At 40.7% G+C, this 18,921-nt stretch overlaps 1 protein-coding gene across 2 annotated transcripts in view; it reads left to right on the top strand.

The window, feature by feature from the left end:
- The window catches only part of PTPRT (protein tyrosine phosphatase receptor type T), a 454,289-nt gene that overhangs the window by 228,722 nt on the left and 206,646 nt on the right, over positions 1 to 18,921 (top strand). For both annotated transcript variants that reach the window (XM_037402826.1, XM_037402825.1), the window contains exon 7: positions 634 to 927. In XM_037402826.1, the coding sequence (XP_037258723.1) occupies positions 634 to 927 (294 nt within the window). The remainder of the gene's footprint in view (positions 1 to 633; positions 928 to 18,921) is intronic.

Below are 18,921 nucleotides of genomic sequence, written 5' to 3'. Positions count from 1 at the left end.
TATCCTGATTTTAACCTTTATTTTGCTTGGTAAAATCACAGAATGAGCAAGTGATTTGAGTTTTCTACTCATTGCTGATGGTATCATGTTAAGCATTACATGTTGGCTGAACCACAGGACCATGATCGGTGCTGGTGATAGTCTGCTGCGTCAGGACAGAGGAAGGGCTGTTGTACTGGAGCCTTTTTATAAATGGTACAGGCTAAGTGCGCTCAGTCCTCTTTATTTAAGATTTCTCCCCTGCTACCAGCACCCTCCAATATTATATTGAGTGCTATTGCTCATATGCTTAAAGGAGGGAATAAGTACAAACCTTCCGATCTTTTAAAAGTGGTTTTTATGTTTTATTTTAAATGGGAGTTGCTCTGTGGTTAGTGTATTTTCGCAGGTGTTTCTGCATTGGTAATACTGCTCCCAGTGTAAGAAGGCTGAATTTTTAACGCAAAAAAAAAAAAAAAGTCACATTCTTTTCAGTAACAGATTAAATTCTTATGAAAGATTTGGTAAATAACAGGAGAAACTGTGCCTGTGTTACAAGAGATTTTGGAACAGCCTTGCTATACATACATAGCCAAAATGTGAACCTTTTGACAGGATTGTCTCAAGCGTCTCATGATTTCTTTTTGTCTACAGAGCCCCCGACTCCTATTGCCCCTCCTGAGCTGCTGGCTGTCGGAGCCACGTACCTGTGGATCAAACCCAATGCCAACTCCATCATTGGAGATGGGCCTATCATACTGAAAGAGGTGGAGTACCGGACGACCACCGGGAACTGGGCGGAAACACACATTGTAGACTCTCCTAATTACAAACTGTGGCATTTGGATCCTGATGTGGAGTATGAGATCAGAGTGCTGCTCACTCGCCCTGGAGAAGGAGGCACAGGACCCCCTGGACCACCACTCACCACAAGAACAAAGTGCGCAGGTAGGGTTTCTCCTGCTTCCTAACACAGCACGGCAGCTTTGGTTCACTTGCTGACATACCAACAAATGGTCCTTCATGCAACCTTATTGTAGAAGTGCTTCATCAGTGGTCTGAACTGATGTTATGAATTCTGATATATCCTGGAGTATTTAAGTTTTTCTTCCATAGGCAAGTGTTGAAGAAACTGTTGGTTTATGCACATAGTCTATTTCCCAGACTTTCTGCTACAGTGTATGGCTGCTTTCTGTTGAAATGGGCAAGCAGGTGAGAGTTTTCCAACCAATTCTCCAGTAGGCAAATTATTTTTAAGACTAGCCTATTATAAAATTTTCACCCTATAAAAGCATAACAAAATAGGTGGTGTTCTTGGGTAATCATTCAGCATGGGTTATTAACAAATTGATTGTGCTATCAATTTATGAGTGCAGTGTGGTGAAGCAGGAAGCATTTAATTTTTACAATATGTTTTTGTATTCCGTTTGATGGAACTGATTCTTCTCCTTGCTTCTGACAAAGAAACCTGTTCAAACACTGTGCAGCATCTTCCCTTTGTCTTTCATATTGGAAAATACCAATTTTCATCCAGGGGCAGGAAAACTCTTATCTTCTTTCCAAGCCAATATTGGCCTTCCCAGAAAAAAACTGAAGGATCGTGTTCCTCATGTTTCAGACGTATTGGCTGTTCATCCTGTTGTCATACATTAATCATTACCCATTAAGGGAAATCAAGCTCTGTGCCTTGCAAGGGGATGAACAAAGCAGTTTTCTACCTAGTAGGTTTTTTTTTTCCTACTGCACAACTGTCTTCTCAGGGTTTGCATTTTTGTAATTTTTGTAAGGTCCTTACTGCAGTATGAACAAAGGACAGAGACTAAAAGGCTCCTCTCCTTTTTCTACAACCTTCCTTCCCTCCCCACAAATTAGTGGTTCACAGCAAGTGGATTTAAGTGGTGAAAAGCCTATACAAAAGCTTTCTGGTTCCAGTTATTCTTTCTGACCCACTAGCACATCTGAAGTGTGAAGAATGCATGAAGAACAGCCAAATGCCACCCTGGGATGGGATTAATCTGTGCACTCTTCACGTTCCTCACCCACTGTCACAGCGTGAGCAACCCCAGCATCCTCCTCTTCCTCCACCAAGGGAGGAAGCCTGGCAGGCTGAGTGCATTGCAGGGCAGGGGAGCACATCCTTACTGCCTTGCCTTTACTATACAAGTTCTAAAGCAGTGAATGTTTAGTGTCTCTTTGAGAAGAATTGGTTAAAAAAAAATATCTGAGCATGAGAATTTGGCGTGGAGGTGTTTGCTAGATCCAGTACCCATCCATTGGTAGAAGACAGATGTTTGGAGGCTTTTCTGCAACTGGGCGGGAAGCGTGAGGTGATATGGATGATGTCCTGGCTTATTTGGGAAATTGGTGCGTGCTCCATTACTTACTCATTACATTACATCTTTTGGCTTTCCTCTCACTAGCATGGTCAAATTCTCTAACTCTCAGCAGAAACAACTGCAGGCTGGGCCTGGGACTATGCATTTACATATGGAAATGTGATGTGCTAAGATTTGGTCTGTAGTTCATGCACTGTGACTTCGCAGGCACACTCTGCAGCAGTCAAACTTGAAAAATTTTCTGTATCACCTGTAAAGAATGCTTGTTTTAGTTTAATTCAAGGGTAAAAAAAAAATAAAAAATAAAAGGATGTTGGCTTAATGGTATCTTGTACTGGATCCCAAATTGCTGAGTTTCCTTGCTCAGCATAGGTATCGACTGACATCGTGAAGGATGACGTTGATAATGTGTTCAAATTGGCTAAGCTGAGCCGCTCACTGTTGTCTGTCCTATTTACTAATGAAAATGTAACTGGAGAAGGTCATTCTATTAATGTTAGTTGTCATACAGAGCTCGTTGAGATTGATGGTGATGGCATTTATGTCTTGTTTAGGGTATTGGGTGGGAGAAATTGTAATGATCTTGATCTAAGCATGGACACGAAGGCAGGGAGGGACTTGCCCAATATCTAAAGGTGCACAACTTCCAGAAAATGCCAACTGAAATGATAGACAAGAAAATACAGCTCATTATTCCAATTTCCATATGTCATGGAGCTCCTTCAAACTAACCTATTTTGAGGATAATTACACAAAACTTCCACAGTAAAGGTTTAAAAAAAATGTGCTGAACCAAGAAACCAGCATTATTTGCTTGATTTTTCTTAGAGTGCCTAATGAATTACATCAATGAAAACTGAGGGGTTTTTGTTTTGTTTTGTGTTTTGGGTTTTTTTTGGTTTTTTTTAATAGTTGAGGGATAAGTGATGCTGCTTTCTTTGTCAAGTGAAATTTTTGGTTCTTTTCATTGATCATTACTTTTTCTTAGCAAGAGGGAAGTACCAAACTCTTACACATTGGTATGTAATCACTAGATGACTGGAGTAGTGCTGTTTTACTGGACTGTTTAGTGTTGGCACTGTGTTTCTTAGGCCTGCTAATTAAGATAACACAAATGACTGCAGAAGTAATAGTAGAGAATATCACCTATACTGTAGAAGAGTAATTTACTTAAATTGCAAGAAATCAGTGTAGCCATAAACAGAGGATGCCTGCAACCTTCCAACAGCAAGAAGTCAATGTTCCTTTTACTGCATAATCTTAGTGTCTTTTCACGTAACCATTGCACACTTGTGTGCTAGGGAGTCGGAGTAACTGCTGGGATAGCCTTCAGTTTAGGCATACTTTGCAATGAAATTCCTATTTTTAATTTTATGGTTGTCTGCTGTGAGTTTCTTGTCTGTCAGCCTTATATCAGAGCAAAAGCATGACCACAATGTTCTCAGCGTGAGCTTAGAAAGTCATTGCACCATGACACAGCTCCTATCAAGATCATTCATTATTTTCAGATTTTTGATCAGAGTAAATGGAACTTGTTTACATGGACTCTTACAAGTTTTTCATTATATAAACCCCCGTAAAAACTAATTATGAAAGGTCTTGCTCTAAATGAGCACAAAGAAGTTTTAATAAAATGGTTAATATCTAAATTTCTATAAATACTGTCTGTCTGGGCATCAGTTGTCCCACTGGTGATGCTTTTGGTTTTCTCCAGGACCGTATTACAACACTTCATTTATATTTGATCTTTAGAAATTGTACTGAAAAATAAGTCCCAGCTTGCCACCTTCCAGGAAAAGCCAGCTGCCAGAAAATACAAAAAAATGTGCCTTTTGTAAATGAATAACTTTTGTAGTGGCGTTGGTGTTGAGGGTCTTTTGTTTTGTTGGATTTTTTTTTTTTTTCCATCGACTGTGATAGGTAGTGACTTGGGATAGGAGAAGATTAAAAGACCTTGAGGCATAAACCAGTGAACTGTCAGTCAGAGGGAAGAGTGGCTCAGTAGGGCACGGGGAGAAGTGAGACTGCTTAAGGTTAACACCAGACACAGGGCTGAGGGGTGGTTAAAGGAAAGGAAGATAAAAAAATATTACTCTTTCCCCCCAGAATAATAAGGAAGATAAGAGGATCAGAATAATCTGTTTGAACACTGTTCCCAGTAGTGCCTGGTGGTTCAGCACTGGTCCTCCGAGTGTGGGGTTTTTTAGCCATCCTCAATAGTTAAACAGAGCTCTTTAAAATCCTTGTTTTGTGGGCTTCATTGAAAAGTGTGCGCTTTGGAAAAGCTGTGATTTGGGAAGCTTGGGGCTTCTTTTCTTCTCTCTGCTTATTTACTATTCCTTATATACTATTACTTACATACTGTTCTGCTTATTTTCCTTTCCAAAGTTGCCGCAGAAAGGGAGAATAGTGGAAAAGTCCTTTTTTCCTCTGGTGGATGGGAAAGAGAAGGCGATATCTTGCAAATGAGGTTATTGTTGGAGGGGGGAACCACATCTGAAAAGTGTGGCCCTTCTAGTGGGACGAACTGGCATGAAACGCAAGGCCAAAAAGTAACATTTACATGAATATTAATAATGGGACAGAAATAAGACTTCGTTTAAAAATAATATTTAGACCTGGTTAAAACACTGTCTTGAATGTTAGCTTCTCTGCCATTTTGGATGTGGATGGTGCCAGCAGGTGACTTGTGAGGAGGGTTTTGTGACCTTGAGGCTTGGAAGCAAGAAACTTTCCAGTCTGACAGAGGAATTGCTTGGTAAGGAATAGGATGGGGAGCAAAAGCGCTGAGAAACCCTGTAATCTCCCCCCCTGCCCCGCCCCCCCCCCCCCCCCCCCAAGAAAAGTGTGACAATGATTCTTCATAGAACAAGCTTATGCTAATAGGAGATTTGTCTTCATGAAAAATCTCCCAGGGATCACATGCCATCTCTCTCTTAGGATAAGCTGGTAGTGATTTGGTTATTCAGCAGGAGGCTGTGATTTAGCTCCTGGAGAAAGGAGCAGTTGTCAAGATCAATACTCAATTTTTGTTGTTGGCCTAGGGAAATAAGTTAGTTTTGAATGATGTGGCTGAATTCAATACTCCTTTTAAAAATAGTCAGGATAAAGTAGCTGATATAAATGCAAATAATCTGTACATTCAGAGTTTGATATGGTACTGCAAAGTAGTTGGAAAACCTTTTCCTTTAGTTATTATTAAAAGGCACTTTGTTGCCATGAAATCTTGCGAAGTTCAGCAGTAAGCAGGTTTTGTCATTTTTTTTTGTTGCTGTAAACCTACACTTTCATATTTTATAGAAATGTTTTTGTCTGTTGCTCTGTTACAAATATTAGAAAAAGGAGGTAGGTGTGTACTGTTATGAAATGCACAAACTGAGTAACCAGAGAGTCACTTTGTGGTGTGCTGAGTTGCTACAACAGGTTCAAGAATATTTCTTTCTAACTTCATGTTCAGGCGATAGCTCCTGTTAAATAGGAAAGATTCACATGTTAATGTTGAAAAATAAGATTCTGGGTTGCTATACTGCTACTTTTTTTTTTTTTGTCTTCCTTTTTTATTTTTTTTTTTATTTCTAAGCTTACAATAAAAAAACCCAAACCCTGAGAAAAATCTGGTATGAGTCAAAGCAGCAAACAAACAGCATATTAGGTGATTTGAAAGAGTTCTGTGCGACTGATGTGTAGGTATTTTTAGAATCACTGACTCACAGACTGATAAAACTTGCTGTTACTCTAGACCTTGTCCTCAAACATACATTCATTTCCCTATTAATATTAGTTTAATTTTAATTCTTGGCTCCACTGTCTTCTATAATTTCAAATGTAGACAACAGGGAAAATAGGTGTTTTTTCAGCGAGATTGCCTGCTGTTGAGAAACACTTCCCATAGAATATTAGCAGTGAAGGAAAACTACCTTCTTGTTTTCTGTATTGATAAATTCTGTGAGGGACTTTTCTCAGCTATGATAAGACAAGCCACTGCAGTTCATGTTCTGCTCGTGTTTGGTTTTTGCTCTCTTGCCAAATTCCCCGAAACAAAGGCTCGTGTAGCACAACAAAATGCAGTTGTTCTGCTCCTGGTAGTGCCTGTTCCCGAGAGCCGTGGAGCACTGCAGGTGAGCTGGTGGGAACGGCGGCATCTTGTGTCTGAGCTCCGGTTTGTGGATCCTGCAAAGCCTGTGGGACTTATACCCATTCCAGGGGCTTTGTCTGCTTAGCTTGATGATTGAAACTCTGTCTTCATTCCACCTCAATAGCCTTTGGCATGTCAGCTAGAGACATAAGGGTGAAGTTACAAAAATACGATATTCCTTCTTTTTGATCCTTGATCCCCAATTTGAGCTTGGAAACAGCCTGGTAGCATTGTTGAAAGGTAGGAGCTTCATCTGTATCACATCCTAACAGCTTAAGTCCCTTTGCACATAAGTTGATTTTTCCCTGCCAAATCGATTACATAGATAAGAAATGTATCTTGATTTCTACATTACTCTCTCTCCCTCCTCACTTAATTTTTGACAGGGTAGAAAGACAGTATCTACCCTTTAAAAAACAGCTGAAAGAAAAGGTGAAGTGTTACTTGATTATGTGTGTTTTGTGGCTATGAGTGTGTTGGAGTGGTACGCTTTTCTTATCTCCGTTTGTCAGGTCTCCACTTCTGTCCAGCCCACACTGTGAACCTTCAGGCCTCTTGGACCATATGGACAATCCTTCAATTAAGACTGAGGAGCTCTGCAGGAGGCAAAGTGTATTTCTGGTTTCTCTTCAAGTTGCAGAGGCATGCTTGGTTGCATGTACAGGGGTGTTCTCGGCAAAAGATGTCCTTCTGAGAAGCTGTCTGGACCAAGTTAGGGATGTACTGGCTGTAGAAATAGGGTCAAACCAGAAAGATCCCTTTCAAAGAATGGAGCATAGATTAGATCTGTGAATTAGTTACTGGAAAAGAATTGGAGAAAAGAGCAGCTATGTTGTTTGGGATATAACAACAATGACGACCTACATGCATCAGAAGGAATTTGGGGAGGGGAAGGGGAGGTAATTAAACGGTGAAAGGGGAAGCAGTGTTCTGGTGCGCTTTGGGTGGGTGACTGAATACAGGGCTCCTGAAAAGCCAGATTGTCGGAACTGACAAGATACTTGGTTTGGTGTGAGGCCATGGTCCATCCAAAGTTCAGGCACTAAATTCAGTCTGTTGGAAAGCAGCAACGTGCAGAGAAGAGGCTGGGATTTACTGCTGGAGCATGTTAGCATGCCATAAATCTGATACTTCTTTCTAGCAGTAGCCAATGCCTGAAAAATCCCAAGTCTAGCAAAGCATGTCCCTTGTTTCCTTTAACCACGGTACATATGGTGAGGAATTTTCTTTATCCTGATCCCTGCAGAAGATTGGCTCTTTGTCCTGAGGCATGTGGATTGATTGCCCTTATCTTAGTCTGCATTAATACAGTTATGAATATAAAGGCAGTCATAATAGTGCTTTGGTTTGGATTTTTTTTTCCAGAGGGATTTTGCTAGTGATGGATTTAAATTCTAGGGATTTACTTTTTATCTGCAAAGGCAGTTTGTTATCCGGAAATGTTTTTTCTAATTTTATTTTTATTTATTAGGATGAAGTCTAGTCATTCATTTCCACATCACACTTTCTGCTTGGTGCTGTTGCTGTTTAATTTAATGGCTTTCTATAATATGGTTTGAATATAGCATTATTGTGAGTGGCCAGGCTGGTCAGTAAGATGACAGCTTTGATGCCAAGAACAGCAGTTCTCACTGATGACGGGACCTCACAACTTCTTCCAAAAGAAGTGAACCTGTCTAGCGCTTAGTTTCACACCAGCTGAATTTAGGACACCATTCTTTTCAATATTTCTTGGCTCCTCAGTTCTGTCCAGGCTTCGTCTCAAACAGCTGGAGTATCCTAATCTGAAGAGGCAAAAAGAGAGAGAGGGGAAAATAACACAAAAAAAAGCCCAAAACAACAACAAACTCCATTCTGTTTTGTTGAACTTGGAGAAATTCCGGAGCACTGGTTGACTTAGTGGTATTGTAGATTGGAGGCAGCTAAACATCTGATGTGTACACAGTACTTTTCTAAGCAAAAAGTGGTTTTGAATGAAATTTAAAGTGAATACAAACCAGTTTGATTTTCCTTTTGTCACAGTTTTTCCAGGCTGTATTTTTATACTTGAAATATGCTGGGCACACATGAAAGTAATGTAGAAGAAGGGCACTGACAGGACAGTCAGGCCCACATTGATGATTTCAGATCTTCTGGACTGGAGCCTGGGCACAAGTGATGCACAGAGAATCTAGAACAAAATTATGTCAACCGTCCTACCAAACCACCCCAGGTTAATCAGGGAGCTGAGTTCTCATCTTTGTGCGTGGCACAATGTTGTTTGAATTTTCTAGTATGCATTCAGAGAATTGTGTGATTCTTCTTTTCCAGCTCTCTTAAATAAATTGTAGAGGGAGGGGAGCAAAATAAGCAGGTATTTGGTGTGTTAATAGCTTTTTTCCACTTTGCTTATGCAGCTTCATTTCAGCATCCTTAATTTAAAGGTGTCTCTGCGGTGGTCCTAAAAATGTGTCTTTACAGGACTATATCCTCGGCTTGTGCAAAACTGGCACTGCTTTACCAAAGTCAGCATTTTGTACTCGTTGAAAATCTGGCCCACAATTTGCAAAAATGGGGCAAGCATTTTTTTCTTGATTGTCACTCAGTCCCCTGCTAAAAGCAATTTATTTAAATTGCATGGTGTCTTTTAGTCTTCAGTTAAGTGGCATCTTTCATAAAATTTCATCCCTTATTACCATATTATTACTGCTTCTGTTAGTTTTTTGAGAGTGCGATGAGATGATCGTTTCCAGATGTCGCTTTATACAAGTGTGAAAAGCCCAGTTAGTGGGAGGAAACTGGAAAGGATAATGCTCTGTGTGTGTATTCTTGCAGTGCATGTGTTAAGCATTGAGCTTCCACTGAGGAGCCACCAAAGGGAGGTGTCTGTTTTCCTTCCCTGTGTAGTAGATGCTAAAACTCATCCTGGGAGCGAAATGACAGACCCAGCCTTGCAAAGCATTTATTAAGCTCTGTGGATTTGCATAGTCATGATCCTGTCTTTGTCCTGGGACAAACTGCTTCCTGCTTATGTTTCTCTCTTTGCCTTTGCAGACAGCTGAAACATAAATGCCTTTCATTTTTAAATCTATTTTTAATGTACACAAGTCTGCGTTAAAAAGCACTCAAATAATAAGAGACCTTTAGAGTTTATACACTGAAAGTGCCCAATTTTAAACATTTCACATAATAAAATGCACATTGGTTGGCTTTCTGGGAAGCTCTAACATATAACGCAAAAGCAAGGCAGGGCAAAATGGAAGAGCGCACTACATTTTTAACCACATGTTAATGCTTTTAACCCTGAGATATTTTTAAGGCATTTAGAAACCCTCTTGTTCCTTATGTGTTTAGTTGTTTTTACACATTGTCATAAATATTTTACCCTTTTATTTTTTCCCAGTGGACTCTGAAATATTGATATGGGTATGACTTCTCGTTTAAAAGATGAGCAGGGGTGTTGCACTGCTTTGAAAAAAAACCCCAAAAAACAACAAACCAAAAAACTATGCTGATGTCTTAAATCCTGCAGAACCAGCAGATGGAGTATGAGAGTGCAAAACCTTTTTTGTGATGGTGTGTACATCTGTGTGCACAATTACATTGCATTTTCAAACTGGTAGAGTTTGAAAATGGGATTATTTTTTTTTTAATTACCTATTTTGTCCATGTACATTTCTGTGACCCATTATGTTACAGTATCTGAACACACAAAAGCGAGAGAGAAGCAGAGATCTCACCTCCCTTTGGGGGATGCAGGGCTGCCTTTGGTCACATTACACAGGTGGAAAAGCAAAAACCCCCCAGTCTCTCCAGGCGTTGGGCGGTGACCCAGATGATTGCCATGCTGTGGGACTGGGGCGGGGTTTGTAAACTGAGTCAATATCTTAATTGTTATTCTACTGAGTATAGTGAGGAAAAAAAAGTCCTCTTAACTTGTTTTTTGCTTTTTAGTTATATAAGCTGAAAAAATTATATTTTTTTAAGCTGAGCTTTTTGAAAATAGGAAGCAGTGGAATATTTTATGACTTTAGAAATAATATTCAAGTAGACCATAGCTGTGACCATATCAAAGTACTCAAATATTGCTGGAGAGGCATACAGGCCTGAGCATCAAAATCAGACTGACAGCTGTTATTACAATGTATTTCACTCAAAAGCTGCAAATCCTTATTTTAGCTGCCAATAAACCTTCAAATTATTAAAATAAAATCTTGGTGCAGAGACCATTGGAAGGGGGTTTAAAACAAGACGGCAACCCACAAGATAAGAGTCTAAAAAGCCTTAACGTCAGAGTTTTCTCCCTCTGGCACTTTGAAGGGTTCCAGGCATTCACTGGCGAACAAAGAGGAGGCAGGAGGGAAGTGGGGCTTGCAAACAGATTCAAAGCTCCAGAAGCTGATTTGTCAGTTAATGGAGTTTGATGAAAATCTTTGGTGAGCTTGAAAGATTAGATTATATATCGAGGAAGTCCGCCACTTTGAAGATAAAGCCTTTGAGTGATACATTTATTGAATAATGTTTTTAATAGGAAGATAAACTGTTGGTGTTAAATTTTCTTTCTTTAACAGAGGGAGTGAGGCAGAGGAGTGGGATGCCAAATTAAGAGGAGAAATATGCACCAAAGTCAATCTTACTTGTGAACTACTGAGATAGATATGTATGTATGTATAAAACCAGTTCTTCCCAGTTTATTCTCCTCTGATGGATTATTTGTTAACCTACTCTAGGAGTAAATCTTTCTGTCTGCTGTTCTATAGTTCACTTTGACAATGTTTATTTTTATATTCATAACACATTCCTCTCTAGAAAGATCCACATGGTTCTTTTTTCCTGGGTAGAAAGAATCTCATTGTCACTAACGAAACTGTACCTTGAAAGCAAGTCTCCAACTGCAATGTTTTTTTCTTTCATACAGAATTAAAACTGTGGTGTGCCAATTCAGACAAAGTGGATACCCTTGCTGCTGTAAGAGCCCAGATGTCTTTGAGTTGTTGTCCCATACATGAAATAGATTAAAATCCCATGTAAAGTGTTACATATTGCATCCTACAATGTATAGAAATCACCATGTTGCATCCTATAATTTGCTTTGTGTTGTGTTGACAGAAGGGGTTTTGGGTGATAAGTTCAACTTCTTGTCAACACGGATTGCCATCACATCTCAACACGTATATTATCTTTTCCTTTGAAATCACTCAGCAATGCACTCGTACTAGTTTCAGTTGTAACTTCCTTTTCCTTTGTGAAAACTCAACTGTTTTGATTCCAGTCTCTGTCCTACTCTTCTAAAGAAATCAGGAACCACAGAGTTAAAAGATGAACTTTGCAATACCTGGCACAAAATCTGCACAGTGAAAATGAATTTCGTATCTACTTCTGGTGTTCCTGTTTATGCTCTGAATCTGTTTTCAATATTTGTTGCTTCCAATTAGTGTTGTGCATGCGAACTCCAGATAGGCACCTTCTGCCAGCCTTCTACTGTCTATGAAAGGCTTAGGCAATTTATAGCTTTCCCCTGATCCAGCTGGCACAGCAGAGCAAATATTTACTTATTTTCACACAGAAGCAAATATCTCAGTGTAAAAGAGTTGGAATTGCACTCTGTGCAAACAGGTGCTTCATATAATATCGGTACATTATGCTGCAGCTGATCAGGAATTTATATAGAATCTTCCAAGCTTCTTATGCTTCTGGTGCCGCAGTTGGGCTGAGGCTCGCAGGTTAATGTTGATGCTCCCGGGTGATCAGACTTGGTTCATTAGTATGAGTGATAGTTTGTCTATCCTTATTTATCTCCACATATGTCTTAATGTAAGACACTCTTGCTTGTACCAAGAAATAATCTCCAAGCCTCATCATGGTGGCCTGTGCTAAAAGTAATATTATCTTGTTAAAGTACTCTTTAGGCTGTAGAAACGTACCTGTGTGCTGAAGGCATAATCGTTATCGGCTTGTTACTCCTGCCTTTTCTCTGTCACAGGGGTGTCCCTGGGCAGTAAAACACTGAGATGTTTTAAAAATAAGTGGTGTTTATCGATGGAAAGGAAGGCAGAGCATTGCCTATGATGCAGATGTGTTAAGCAAAGGTAATGTTATTAAAAGTACAGTGCAAGAACCTAAAAAGGAAGGAGTGGTAGGATGTTTTTATTCTGTAACAAAATAGTCTAAAAATTGTTTTCAAACAATGCACTGTTTGCTGGGGTGTATGTTTCCTCTTCTGAATTGCTTCAGTGCTGTTGAGACTCTTTGTTCAGGAAAAGTGTTGGGGCTTTTTTTTTTCATATTTGCACTTTGTCACCTTAACTGCGTGTGTTTCATCTAACAACAGTAATAAAAAATAAAGGCACTTTTGCTCCTATATTAGCTCTTAAACCATGGCAATCGGGTCCTGTGGCCGCCTCTCATGTGCAGCACATGGCTTGGAAGCATTCACCCTTGGTCTTATTTATCCAGCTCATTAGGGGAGAGCGTCTGCCATGAAGAATCTATAGCGTGCCTGGCACAGTAGATGCTCTTTTTTATTTTTATGAGGGGACAAAAACTTATCTTCTATTTTCCATGCTGGGTGTCTGAAGGCTCATCATCCACAACTGTATTGCAGCATCTGTTCTGCTTAGTAGCTGATTCTAGAATGTTCACACCAGCGACAAGATGCCATGTTTTTCCAAAATGATGCGAGTTAAGGGGCGGTGGGAAGAGCTGTAGAAACTCAGAATATACCTGAATCTCAATTTCAGATTACAGTGTAATGAATTAATGTTAAAATCTGTGTCTGTTCTGTGAAATGTCCTGTTTGTCTAGCAAAAATAACCAAAGGCTTTTTGACCTGTTATCGGCATGGTCGTGCTGCTCATTTGCATATATGCAAAAGGTTGAATTTTCTGTCCAAATGTCGTTTGCCATGAGGCCAGCACTGGGTGAAGTTGGTGGGAAAGGGACAGGTCTCCATTTGAATATTCCTCAGAGTACTTAGGCTTCAGAAAGAGCAATATTTTAAAGAATGGGTAGGGAGTTTTTCTTTTTTTCAAATACACTTCCCTCATTCACAGTATGAAAAAGGACCTTGCAAATAGTTTAGCATTTCTTTGTCTGTGATTGCTGTGGTGTGTCCTTGATTACCTAATTTCAGATCTGGCACTGATAGCCTCTACAGAAGTAGTTACAAAATCACAGTTTAATTTAGTGAAATAAAAGGGGATTATGAGGTGCAATGCTATTCATTTTACAGAAATATTATAATTTTTTCTTGTATGAGCAATAGGAAGAATAATGTCAAAGCAGTACAGTGCTATACAACCTATTGGGGAGGAGGCACCAGAGGTTTCTGCAGTTGCATCTGGGATCTAGAGTTGTGTCTTAGTTTTTCCAGCCAGAGAAACAGCCCAGCGAAGCAGGGTCTAGCAGCCGGGGGGCAGGTGTTCGGTGTAACTGCCTCACAGAAATAGGATGGGGGTCCAGCTGCCCCCGGTACCTGATGCTAATTGCCCCCCCTGCCCTTGACACTCTGGTATTTGAATTGTGTGATTTCTCCCAGTGCTCATCTCGGGGAGCTCTGGGCGTACAGCTTTTGTGTTGGGAATGGCCCATCATTCAAAATGCGTAGGAGAGGGTTTCATAAATGAAATCGCTTCTGATTGCTGCTATAAAGAGCGCGAAGACTTAGACATCCACGTATGTTTTTTGGTTCCTCAGTCTCCGCCTCATTCTTAAAGAGGTTTTGTATGTGAGGCTCTTCCAGCTAACTCAGCTCTGCCCTTCAAATGAGGTTTTCTTCCGCTGTCTCCAAGTTCTGAAATCAGGGTCCACATTTTCTCCTACGTGACTAAAATCTATAACCTTCAGTCCTCGTAAAACGCTTTTTCACACTCACTGATGTATTTCTCTCTTGCTGTAGCACCTGTCCTTTGCTAACCATCCTCCATGGCGCGATCAGTTTTATCCATTTGACCACTTTCAATTGGATTGCTTGGACATTCTCATTTGCCAGCAAATCTTAACAGTTACTCTTTTAGCCCAGACATGCCTAACTAGAGCCATGCGTTTGTCTGCTGACTACGTATTTCCTATTGCAGGTAAATAACTAAACCCAGGTTATCCTCCAGAGGTTAGGCAAAAAAAAAAAAAAAAGTAGGACAAGATGAAATTGCTGCCTGAGTTACAGACTTCATAAACATCATGCAGAATCTCCTGTGCTCACCACAGGAGGACAAAACCTGCCACACTGCATGAGATTTGCACAGGAATCACAAAATGGCATTGCCTTTGCTCATGTACTTGAATGTGTTGACAGATAGGAATGCTTTTAAACTCAAATACCTTTAAGACTTTATGAAACAAATCCTACCCTAGGTTGTCCCCAGGGCTAAGGACCAGGGTACTACTGGTATACCACCTTCAGCATTTTCTTTAAATCTGTCTTCCTTAAAGGAGTCAGACTGAAATAGCAAATTGTAGCCTGCAGCACTCCATCTGTTCCCTCCTGAGAGCATGAGGACAGTGTGAGATGCTCTGGGCACCCTTCACACCACTGCAGGTTGCCTTGTTGTGTATTCAGAGCACAGAAATAACAACAAGATGGTCATATTCTGGGCAGCAAAGCTGAGCAATTCCCAGATTGTGTTGACAGGTCTATCCTTAAAAATCCTTTATGCTTTGCTTTTGTGATATTTATGCAAGTTACAGTACTGTTTGTCCAAAGAGCTCAAAAATCCTGAGTCAGAAACCAACTATCTCTTTCCCTACTCCATAAGTAGTAGACTCACTAAATTTGGTCTGTTTTTTGTTTGTTTTCAAACCTTCCTTTTGCTTATCCTTTCACAACTATGTGGCGGTCACAAATCACTCATTCATTCTCCATGCAAAACTGCAGGCACTGACCCCTGCTTCCAGGGTGCCATCTGTGGTCCTTCTCTCTGCTCCATCCCTCCACCTCAAGATGGAAAACCTCTCTGTAGTGGCAAAGGCAACAGCTTTCCCTGTGATGGCCTGACAGAGGAAAAGGGGAGTTCATTTTAGTTGTGTGGTGCTGCATGTCTAGTTCTGTGAGTGAGAAGAGTGAAGTAGGGGGTAGTTTGCTAAAACAACTGGATTGGATCTGCTCCCTGTTCGCCCTTGTGTCCAGCCTGAGGCAGTCAACAGATGGTAGGATGTGGAGCCGGGGCTTTGCGTTTGGCTGAGAACCTGGCTGGAAGTGCTGCTCTCCAGCCTCAAAAAGCTGCTGAGAAAGCAGATCCCCTCACTGCCCACGTTTGCTCCTTTTGCTGTACTGGAGGAGAGATGGCAGAAGATCTGGTGCCCATTCCAGACACCCTGGTAAAGCACCAGGACATCTTTGCTGCCACCGCAAGTACCCGGCACTGTGGCCTCTACTGATTGCAATTAGCTCAGACGAGTCCTTTGAGTTTTCTGGGTTTTTTACAAAGGTACCCACCAATTACAAAGCTTGCAATAATTTTAGCTTTGCTTACACTAAAATACTATCCCAGACTATCTAGGGAGCCTTGTTCAGTGTTGTATGTTGTCTGCTTGGAGAGAAGTGTGGGAGCCTGAGGAACTGTGCCAGTCGGTGTGATCAGCAAAGCTTTACATGTCCTACGTTGCGGAGACAACATATGGGTGTCAAGATGCACCATGCTGGAGAGACATTTAGAAGGGGAGGCTTGACATGAAGTTTCAGAACAGCAGCCTTTACGTTGCATTGTACCAGGTTTTTTTGTGTATGGTGGGGTTTTCTGGTGGGAGGAGGAGTGGGGCTTTAGTGTGTGGTTTTGTGTTGGTTTTGTTTTTATTTTTATTTTTTTTTTTAATGCAAAGCTATTATGGTATGTCTGATTTAGGGGGGAGGTACAGTGGGTGTCTGGAATGCTGTTGAGTTCACTGTGGATATAGCAGTGCTGCGCTGAGTGCTGTTCAACTTTTTACATTGTCATCTCTCACTTATGTTTCCTTTCTTTTCTTAAAATTGTATTACCTCTCTTTCTTCTAGTGAAAGAGATGTATTCGAATTTCAGAGCCTAGCTGGTGCTTCATCCTCGTGGGAATAAGAGCTCAGCTTCTCCTCCCTCAAAGCACAGTCTTAGATCTCTGTTTCCTTTAAGTGCTGTGCCAGCTTTCAGCTCTCGAGTGCCTATTTGCTTTGACTGGTGCGTTAAGTGGGTAGTGAGTCCTGCTGCCTTCAGATTCTAGGTATTGTCCTAAGAGGATGAGGCATTATGGAGTAGTTTGTGGGGATTTTTTTGGGTTTGTCCTGCAGATTGTGTGCTCTGTGTAAGACCTTTGGGTTATAACTAAACTTAGGAACTTGCATGGCATGGTGTGCAAGGCATTTTCAAATAATAATTCAACCGCTATAACGTTCCTTAGAGACAGTTTCATAACTGGGGGTGCAAACTGTCTGAAGACCTAAACTCAACAAGTTGTGTGTTTCTAGGGAGGGGGAAGTAACCTCTGAGTAAAATGTATGGCAAATATCTAACCAGTGTCACTTGGTTAGAAGCAGGTTTGGGGAAGATTTTATTATTTGATATTATATGTGTTCTTTATAGTAACCTAAGTTGGGGATGTTTTGTTTCTGCAGTATATTGTATAGAGAAATGGATGCCTGCTCTGTGTGTGTGTGCATACCTATGGAAGTGCTCAATAGAATCTGCCATCTTGTGTGTTTGTGCTGTGAACCTGATCTTTACCTGGGGCTCATATGCCCTGTTATCATGCTAATAAATACAGGGAAGGCATAAAATGTGGTAAAATCAATGTTATGTCATTGCATTAAAATTTGGCAACTCAATGAATGTACATTATTGCCCCTTTTCCGTTCTGCATGTGCGTACACAAACACACAACTACCTTTGTGAAAGGGAGACAGGGTCCAATCCCAAATGAGACAATTCAGTGACATTTCTCCTCCCTGCTTCCTCGGATAATCACTGTTAAATTTATAGAGACACTATATAAATATTTATTTATTTATACGCTGAGACCACTGTCTAAAACGGAGAAAGAAATCTGGCGATTGCTAGTGTTTGCAGTATGACTGGGGCTGAAGTAGCAGATGAAAGAGGAGGAATCTCCTAATCCTTGCCTGATTCTAAGCATTGATGTTCCAGTGTGAAGTGTTAGTAATTAAAATGGAGGAGAAACAATGAAAAACCCCATTGTCGGAATGTTAAGCTTAACTTATAGTGGGGAGAATATAGAACCTTTCTGTTAAGCTTTCTATGTTAATCAGTACTGAGGAGCGCTTTTCTTTATAATAACATCTGCAAGTATCTATCAATGGTGTGCAAGTGTTGATTGTGTTACATACTTCATTTTAATTAGACTCCATAGGAGATAGTTAAAGGGTTGATGGGGAAAGATATTGTAGCTGTAAATATTATGGCGCATTTGGAAATGGAGAGGGTAAGAACATGTTTGCTTCGATGTTTGATATAACTAACGCTCCGCACTCTGGGACACACTTGTCACTGCTTTTGACTGTAGAAATTTGGTGATATATCGCATTTCAGTTTGGTAAATCTTCCTTAGGGGACTAGTTTGTCATTGAAACACCCTGGCGAGGCAGATGCAGCAAGCCATGCCGGTATTAATCAGCGGTTGCTGGGTCACGTTGCCAGATGAGAGATGGCGACATGGGCCCCTGGTTGAAGAGCAGATCACACGGGGTTGGATGCTGGGCTCAGACCCAGAAGGCATGAGCAGGGGATAGCGCGGGCTCAGCAGCCCATCTCAGCTTGCTGTGACTGGGGAGGCTCCTTCCAGAAGGGCTTAGTGACATAAGGAGCAGCTCGGCAGGCAGGAGGGGACAGAGGAGGGTCTCTGTAAAAGCAAAGATAAGGGTATGCACTCAAATAACCGTCCCAATCCTTTAGTCCCAGGATCTGGCAGTGGTGCCTTTATTGCCATTTTGCTTTTATTAATTGATTGATTTCTTTTTGACCTGTAGCCTGTTCAGTGAGTCTTTAGCCCTTTGCGTTGTGCTTTATTGAAATGAAGAGTCCCTTTTCTTGCTTTTTGGAGGTAACTCATCTCAGGGTCAGCAGGCTGTGGCCTTTATTCATGCTAAATACTAAACAGATTCTAAAGCCTAATTAGAAAACTGAGCAACTTCCTTCCTATGCCTGCACACAAGAGGGAAAGTAGTTTCAGTGAAATTAAGTAACCTGGCTTAGGTTCTAAAAATAAAGAAATAAGTCAAATCTGCGGCAAATGTGGATTTCTGTCTGACTCCTGGCCCAAGCAGTAACTATCACACTTAAAATGCAATGCAGGTTCTCGTCGGGATTCTTAGTTACTGGTTCTGCCGTCCCAAGATGAGACAAAATGAGGTTTTGTCTTGTGTAGTAGGTGGCAGTTTGAAGCATTAACTGCTGTGCAAGATGATTTGAAAGGCAATTTCCCTTCTCAATTTTCTCTTAAGTCATTAAAATTCATCTTCGGTTCTTGAAACATCCAAATTTCTGTTCTGCTTAGGTATCTGGATTGGAGATC

Source organism: Falco rusticolus, chromosome 10, assembly GCF_015220075.1.
Source record: "Falco rusticolus isolate bFalRus1 chromosome 10, bFalRus1.pri, whole genome shotgun sequence".
NCBI classification, from domain to species: domain Eukaryota; kingdom Metazoa; phylum Chordata; class Aves; order Falconiformes; family Falconidae; genus Falco; species Falco rusticolus.
The sequence above is the reverse complement of the archived record's forward strand: the minus strand, read 5'-3'. Positions and strand labels throughout refer to the sequence as shown.